Source organism: Juglans microcarpa x Juglans regia, chromosome 5D (genome assembly GCF_004785595.1).
Source record: "Juglans microcarpa x Juglans regia isolate MS1-56 chromosome 5D, Jm3101_v1.0, whole genome shotgun sequence".
Lineage (NCBI taxonomy): Eukaryota > Viridiplantae > Streptophyta > Magnoliopsida > Fagales > Juglandaceae > Juglans > Juglans microcarpa x Juglans regia.
Genome location: NC_054602.1, coordinates 21582242 through 21591178, shown reverse-complemented (window position 1 = coordinate 21591178; position 8937 = coordinate 21582242). Strand labels below are relative to the sequence as shown.

At 41.1% G+C, this 8937-nt stretch overlaps 1 protein-coding gene across 1 annotated transcript; it reads left to right on the top strand.

The window, feature by feature from the left end:
* Positions 1 to 362: 362 nt before the first annotated feature.
* On the top strand, positions 363 to 8424 carry LOC121266100 (50S ribosomal protein 5 alpha, chloroplastic-like). The gene is made up of 3 exons (XM_041169826.1): positions 363 to 663; positions 999 to 1370; positions 8252 to 8424. The coding sequence occupies exons 1-2, from the start codon at positions 570 to 572 to the stop codon at positions 1313 to 1315; spliced, it is 411 nt and encodes a 136-aa protein (XP_041025760.1). The 5' UTR covers positions 363 to 569; the 3' UTR covers positions 1316 to 1370; positions 8252 to 8424.
* The last annotated feature ends 513 nt before the right edge of the window (positions 8425 to 8937 follow it).

The following is an 8937-nucleotide window of genomic DNA, read 5'->3' as shown; positions in this document are numbered from 1 at the left end:
TAATCCTATAGTATTAACCTTATACAAATTTAATTGGGTTATTATTTAAAGAACAAACTATTATATTACTGTACACCATTTACGTTGGAAAGAAATTGGTTTTAGTTTTTATAATAAAATATTACTTTTGATTATGAACAATACAATTTGAAGATGTACTTAAAATCACAATAATTCAAAGTTCAAACTTTTACTTTTTGATGAAGCCAATGTAGATATTTCTTCAAATTTTAAAGATGCATTGGCTTCATCAATGCCGATGCTCTAAGATGTGCAGTTTTAAGGCTTACAATACGACCGCGTTTGTATACTTGTTGAACTACGTCGTTTCTTCTAATGATAAGTCTTCACTCCTACGATTCCCGTAGTTCATTTCTTCTTCCCGTTCTCTCTCTTCGCCAAGCCAAAAGGTCCGAGCTTTGCTTTCCTCGTCCCGGTTGTCAATTGTCATCTCTCGAAGACTTCGACACAAAAATACACAAAAAGTGAATTCCTCTATTTTCTTTTCTCTCCTTTGCTCTAAATATAGTCATTTTCTGCAACTCTCTAAAATCAAAGAAGAAGATACAATGGCAGTGCAGATTTTGTCATTTTCACCTTCCTTGTCGTCGTCGCTCTCATTATCGTCAAGTGTATTATCATCGGCATTGGCCATAACTGCTAGTAAGACCGTCTCTCCTTTCTCTTTTCCTTAAGGAAATTGCTTCCTTTTGTGGTGCGAAATATGAGAAACGATTACTGCTCTTACGTTGCAACTTTTACTAGTTTCGGGGAAAATGAGTTTCTGCCAAATTACTCAGGATATCAATGTATCTTCTTTGGAGGGAATGTGGAAACACGGATCTTTGTGCTAAAGTTTTATTTGTTATGAAAGTTCTTGTTTCTTCTAATTTTTTAGGAGACTACAGCATCATACACTAGGGTTTTTTTTTTAAACACTCTTGATTTTTCCCCTCTTTATTACTCGTACTTTGACTGAATCTTGTTCTTCTTTTTAGCTTATAGGTTTCTTATGAATCCCATTGATCGGCATGCTTTCGATGGAGTTTGCATTTGTGCCCCCACTGTGACCAACAAAAGGGCTGGAATTATTGCCTATGTGTCTTTGGAAGTTGCTGATGGCGGTGGGTCCCAGTCAGAAAGTGATGAACAAGTGGATCTGGCATTTGATAAAATTCCAGCGGATCCAAAGCTCCAGCGGAAGCTGGAGCACAAGATGAAAATGAAACTGTCGAAGAAGATTAGGCTTCGAAGCAAGAAGCTACAAAGGAAACGGAGGATGAGGAAGAGAGGCCGCCGGCCTCCTTCGAGATGAAGAAGTGAAGCAATGTCTGACTTTTGAGCTTCAATTTATCTTGGCAATCTTGCAGGTTTAGTGCTGACGATTTTTGTGCTTTTTAATTTGATCAGTTGAAATTTTTTCTTTTTTTTTTTTTATAGGTAATCAGTTTAAATTCATTTCATATGGATGTATCTCGTTTCATTTGAATCTCAGTGATTCCAATGGATCCAGGTTGAATTGATGAATCACTGGTGTAGCATTGCATATCATTTGGTATCCTAATAGATAAAATGCCCTTTCCCATGGTATTCTGCCCTCACTAGAAAATATATGGCTTTTCTGCACAAATATTGATAGAAACACAAGTAAATGCATCGTTTGTTAGAGAGACAAAGAGCTTTAGGCTTTAGGCAAAAGAGGACATGTGTGAGCATTTCAGATAGCTTTGAAGATCTATTATTTCCCCCCATTTTTTTTTTTTTTTGATAGGTAATAAGCAATTGTATTGATAAAGATAGGCATAGCCCAAGTACACCGGAGGTATACATATGAGTATACCAAATTAAAAACTAGAAATTGTTACAAGGAAATCATGGAAGCTGAGACCATTTAACTCTAAAGCAATGGCCCACATAAATAAAGTCTTCCAAAAAAAACTCCTAAACTCCTCCGAGGAGCGTTCATGATCCTCAAAGAATCTACCATTCCTTTCACTCCAAATACACCAGAAAATACAAATAGGCGCCATCTTCCACACCGCTACAATCTGTGGTGTCCCTGTGATCCCTCTCCAGCTAGCTAGTAATTCCACCACCGTTCCTGGCATTACCCATGCAACTCCCAAATTGCTAAAAAAGTAAGTCCATATGTCTCTTGCAAAATCACAATGTAATAGTAAATGATCTACCGTTTCTCCACTATTTCTGCACATACAGTACCAATCCGTAATTATGATTCCACGCCTTCTTAAGTTGACCATGGTTAGTATCTTCCCTAAAGCTACTGTCCAAACAAAGAACGTAGCCGTGGGAGGTGCTTTACTCCTCCATATGTTCTTGCAAGGAAAATAGGGCCTATCTTGAACTGTAAGAATGTCATAAAAAGAGTGTACCGAAAATTTCCCGTTCTTGGAAGGCCTCCATTCCATCATGTCGTCAGCTGGACCCGCGGTAGTGATGTTATATAATAAGCTGAAAAAATCCACCAGCTCACTCACTTCCCAATCTTGTGCCTCCCTAGTGAGATTAATATTCCACTCCTGTGAACCTTGTCTAACCACCCTCACATCAGCCACCATAGCTTCCTTTTCTCTTGCAATTCTGAAAATGTTAGGATAAGCATTTTTGAAGGCCATATCTCCCACCCACACATCATTCCAAAAGCTGATTCTACTGCCCTCCCCCAAACACAGCCTAGTATTATTCGAGAAAGTCCCCCACCCTTGTCTTATGTGCTTTCACAACCCAACCCCATAAGCCCCCCTCCCCTTATTAGAACACCAACCCCCCCTTGCACACCCATACTTCGCATCAATTACCCCTTTCCATAAGGCTTCCCTCTCATGATTATAACGCCACAACCATTATCCTAGTAGAGCCTTATTAAAGAATCTAACATTGCGAACCCTCAACCCACCAGCGCTCAAGGGAGTACATACTTTATCCCATCCAATTAAGTGAAATTTAAACTCATCCCCTAGTCCACTCCACAAAAAGTCACGTTGGAGTTTCTCAATTCTAGATGCAATGCTTACCGGGAGGGGAAATAAAGACAAGAAGTATGTGGGAAGGTTAGATAGCGTGCTCTTAATAAGTGTGATCTTTCCCCCTTTCGATAAGTATAACCTTTTCCACCCGGCCAGTCTACGCTCTAGTTTCTCTAACACCTCCTCCCAAATTGTCTTGGCTTTAAAATTTGCACCCAACGGAAGACCAAGATACTTTAACGGCAACGAGGATACCACACATCCCAATAAGCTGGCCAACCCACTAATATTTCTCACCGCACCCACTGCAACCATCTCCGTTTTAGCAAGATTGATCTTTAACCCAGAAACCGCTTCAAAACAAAGTAAGATACCTTTTAGAGATTGAATATGTCCTGCATTATCCTCACAAAACAGCAACGTATCATCAGCAAACAAAAGATGAGAAATAGTGATGGAGCCATGGTTAGAAGCCCCTGCTGAAAAACCTGAGAAAAACCCCCCTCTACAGCCGCCGACACCATTCTACTAAGTGCTTCCATCACGAGGACAAATAAGAGTGGTGAAAGTGGATCTCCTTGTCGTAGTCCTCGCGAACTATTAAAGAAGCCCACCGGGTCACCATTTACCAAAACCAAAAAGCGAGCCGTCGACACACAATGCATTATCCACCCCTTCTATCTTTCCCTGAATCACCTAACAAATAAAACAGAAAATCCCAATTGACGTGGTCATAGGCCTTCTCCATGTCCAACTTACATAAAAATACCTGGTACCCTCGACTTAAGCCTGCTGTCTAGACATTCATTGGCTACAAGAACTGAATCCAGTATTTGTCTACCTCTCACCAAGGCATTTTGAGACTTAGAAATGATCTTATCCATTACTATGCTCATCCTATTGGCAAGTACCTTGGCTATTATCTTGTATATGCTACCCACAAGACTAATCGGCCTGAAATCTTGCACCTTTATGGCACCCACCTTTTAAGGGACAAGTGCAATAAAAGTAGCGTTTAAACTTTTCTCAAATTTTTCAAACGAGAAAAATTCTTGAAACACCTGCATGACATCTCCTCCCACCACCTCCCAGCAAGTTTGAAAAAATGCCATAGTAAAGCCGTCTGGACCTGGCGCTTTGTCCTTGTTCATTTTTCTGACGACGAGTCGTACCTCTTCCTCTTCAATGGTCTCTCCAACGAAGTCATGCTGTTTTGATCAATGGCCTCAAAAACTAGACCATCCACTTTTGGCCTCCATTCACGGGGTTCTGTCAACAATCAAAATGTACAGCAACATGATCTTTAATTATGGCTTGATCTGAGGATATACCTTCATCTACTGTCATGGACTGCATTAAACCTCCTGTGTGACTTTGCAACTCGATGAAAGAATTTTGTGCATCTATCCCCCTCCTTGAGCCACAAAGCTCTTGACTTTTGCCTCTACGAGATCTCTTCCATTAATATCAACCTTTCTAACTCGGATAATACTTGGCCTTTGCGTTCATTCTCATCTTCAACATCCTCCAAACTTTGTAGTTCTTGTAGGAGATTTTTTTTTTTGTAATATTACATTTCCAAAAATCTGTTCATTCCGTGACTTTAAATCCACTTCAAGCTTTATAGTCTAACATTATAGGAAAGTGATCAGAACATACCCGTGGAAGTCTCTTTTGGCATACATCTGGAAATTGCGTTTCCCATAAGGGAGATATGAGGAATCTGTCCAGCCTTGACCAAGCTTGGTTATTAGACCACGTATAATCACCTCCCATAAGAGGAAGGTCCATAAGTTCTAGCTCAGATATTAAGTCAGAAAATTCCACCATTGCGTGATTATTTCTCCCCTCGTCGGATCTTTCACTGGAAAATCTTGTCACATTAAAGTCTCCACCAATGCACCAAGGAACCTCCAAACAAGAACATAAACCAGCCAGCTCATCCCAAAGCAAATGTCTTTCGCTATCTAAGTTAGGTCCATACACCCCAGCAAAGGCCCATACAAAACCATCTACAGTTTTTTTTAAAAATCATCCCACCGTGTATTCTCCCACAAATTCTTTCATATTCTCCACCACCCTTTTGTCCCACATAACCAATATACCACACGAAGCCCCCTGCAAAGGTAAGTATGACCATCCTACATATTGACAACTCCAAATACTCCGTATGGTTTTTCTTGTAATAAGCTTCAGCTTTGTTTCTTGCAAACAAATAATGTTCATCTTCCATTGTCTTAATAAGGATCTTATTTGGAGGCGTTTGTTAATCTCATTCAACCCCCTTACATTCCATATCAGAATTTTTGGCTTCATTTAACAACCATACCAGCCCTCCCTCTATTCCTACCACAACTTGCACTCCTCTCCTTATTGTCATAATTAATAGACCAATCCAGTCGCTGCAGTTCTCTGTTTCTTTTTGGCCTTGCTTCCTGTTGATAATGGCCTGCCTCAACGGCTGTTAACAATGCCCTAAACTGATCTGCATATCCCACATAGGAAATCCCCTCACAACTCTGTAATTCTTCTACCATTTTCATAACACAATCTGCAGGTAAAGGATGCATAATTCTTATCGGAGAGGGATCCTCCCCTGCAAGCTCTTCAGTCTCGGATTCAGCATTGAATAAAACCAAGTAGCCTTCACCTTCCCTCTCCCTCTGCTCCTTCTCCTTTATAGTCACCAGTGTTCCCATATCTTCACTATTAGACCCTTTCTCACCCTCCCTCCGCGTGTTCTGTATTGGCCAGAGATTCTCTGGCTCTTCAGTCTCGGACTCATGTGGTATTTCACCAGCATGATCCCTTCCTTCATCTCCTACCGTACTCCCAAAAAATTCCCCCTCTTCCATTTCCAGCTTTTGCAAAACAACCACAGGCCCTATCGGCTTACTATTTTTTTTTTCTTCTTCCTCTAGCGACGACATCGGCTCTGACGCGCCACCGGATGACTCCCCACGAGACGGCGATACTTTCTGTGTAAGTGGTGGCTCCGTCGTGTGCGTTGACGCCGTCGTGTGAAGCCCTCCCGTAACGCTGATATCATTTCGGCTTTTGGGTCTCCAAACCCGATACGGGCCTTCCTCCTCAACCAGGCCTTCCAACTGCCCAACTCCCTTCCCCTTCAACACCCCTCCAACGGGCCTTACTCTTGACCCCCAAGCCCACCCCAGCCCACGCCATTATCAATTAATGATCCGCACCATTTTGCTTCCTGCCCCCTACCCTCCAGTCCGCACTATTTCTTTCCCTCCTCTTTATCCTCCTCTATATACCGAATTAAGCCAAACATCTGCCTCTGCAACTCTCCCACTTGAGCCTGCATCTCTGCCAGTACCCGAAGTATTTCTTCCTTATTTGGGCAAACAACTCCCCTGCCATCGCCCCCTCTATGTTGTACCTCTGCAAAAATGGCAACCTCATGCCTGCTAGGGTAAGCAACAGGCGTCGGTTTGGGTTTCTATAAAGCCTCCTTATACGACTGCGACGAAGGTTGAGCTACCGACGTCACTGCCATCTTCATTGAGGCCACTCCGACGTGACAGCCTCCTCTGCCCTCCTTCAAAACCTCCACCATTTTCCTCCTCCCCTTCCCCTCTCTACCTTCAGGAATGATAATGCAGTTGCGCCAGCCCCCCTGTTTGAATTCCACCAGGGCCATGAAAACCTCTTGTGCATTGGAGCTTCTCTGAGCTATGAAGCCCCTATCACCTTCTCTGTGTGCTGAGTAAAAACCCTTTCTCCCTAACTTTAAGCAATCCTCCAGTGATTTTGTGAACCACCATGCCGTGGCTAACTCCAGATGAAGATTCTTAACCCACTTCCATCCCCTCTCAGTAATATGCACCCATCTTCCCTTCCTTACTACCTCAAAATTTTTAAAATCAATACTAACAACATTCAACGTACCCATGTTCTTTACCACACTTTCTAGAATCACACACTCAGTCTCCCATGAACAGAGGTGAAAAAGTGTACGGAGAGAAAATATGTTATGTTATGTTTTTTATCAAAGAAAATACTAACCCCCCCATCTTTGAAAGCAGTGAAATCCAATTTATACAGTATCCTTTCAAATATCTAGCAAGTCCTCAACAAAAGGCAACTTTCCCAGATTGGCTGTTTTTCTTGAGCATCTACACAAGGACTGTTTTTCAGACAAGTAATAAGTGAAGACTCATATAATAGAATATATGGGTAAGAAACCAAGAATATTGACCGTTGTTTTCACATTTACTTGGAATAAATTATTTGGTTTTAGGCGACTCTACAAAACTAAAAACCCATAGCCTTATGTGTACGCTATAAGATTGCTGTACTGGAGCAGCAAATGGAAGCCATCTGACTAGCAAGATCTTGGGTTGGTGGAACTCTCTGGGAAGTCAAACATTGCATCTCTGCCTTCAAGGTCGGTTGGCTTGGGCAGGAGTGGAAAATTAAAGTTATGGGCAAGATTCAGGAGTAAATTAGGACGGTAAACTGGTAATATTGTAGATTTTGTTTATATGAGGGTTTTTTAGCAATACTTATAAAAAAAATGAGAGTTTTTTTACCAATCACATAAATACTGCTGCAGTAATTTGATACTGAAACCGGGATGAACCCTGCCTTGAATTAACCAAAGCCCCCCCCCCCCCCCCCCCCCCCCCCCCCCCCCCCCCCCCCCCCCCCCCTCCCCACGGATTTCTCCCTCTCTCCCTGAAATATCTTCCTGCTTGTTTGGTCGTGTGAAAAGCATGAATCTAAACTTATAGATGTGGATCACTTACACCTTGACCCTACTTGTAATGAAGTTAACATGGTATTGATAGGTGAACTTTCAGGTTAGGTTTCGGGTATTCTTTCCATGGCCTCAGAGAATTAGACCCTGGCGTCCCCACCTCCCGCACCCTTTACCTTGGGTTTCCAGATGTTGGGAAGAAATTGTGTAGCAGACGGTTAATAGTACTTTAAGGGGAAATATTTATGTTAATGGCAGCAGTGCATGCCATTTGGCATGGAAAGAACAATAGGATATTTTAGACTATCACTAGAAACACAAGTATTGTTTGCAGTACTTTGAGGCCTGTGTTGAGTTAGGGTCAAGATTAATTGATCGTATGGTATTCTGCCCACATTAGAAAATATATGGCTTTTACCGATTTACATTCTTGAGCATTGGAAGTTAATATACTCATCCTGCTTTCATTTCTTGCTGTATCAGGCTATTCGGAGATTTCCTGACCAGCTAACTTTTTCAGTATTTTTTCCCTTTTGTGCAGTGATTGAAGTGGTGGTAACCGAAGAGCATGGTAACATATTAAGCTCGTATTGAAACCTCAGGGCTGTGTCTTTTTGTTGGTCCTCACTAAGCCGGGTTAGTGAAATTTGTTATAATTGTTCTGTAATACAGATGGACCTCTGGCTCTGGCAATGAAGTGGATATTCTTACTTTCTTTTGGCTTAACGTGAAACCCTAACACCCTTTAACCACCTATGTTATAAATAAACCAATTAACTATTTGAGATTATTAACTTATTGTAAAATTTCCTACTTCAAATTTGAAAATCTCAAACTAAATATCTTCAAATTTAAAAAGAAAAAAAAACAATACGGTATTTCAACTTTTCAATTTTCATCTAATCATTACTCAAACACAAAAATTAAAACAACTTTTACAAACAAAAAACAAAAATTAATTTTAAAAATTATATTCAAACAAATTTTCAACTCTTACTTATTTGATTTGTCAACTCCCAATATATTTTTTGTATAAAGAAATCATATATTTTTCTTTCCTTTCCCAAAACTCAATAAAACATGTCTTAGAAAAATTCTCAAAATTTTTCCTAAGCAGACATAATGAAGCAGCTCCACTGCCCATCACCACCCACTTAGCACCTCTTCATCACGTTTTACACTCCATGCCACAGCCATCACAGACCCTTTGAACTGCCTAGCACCACC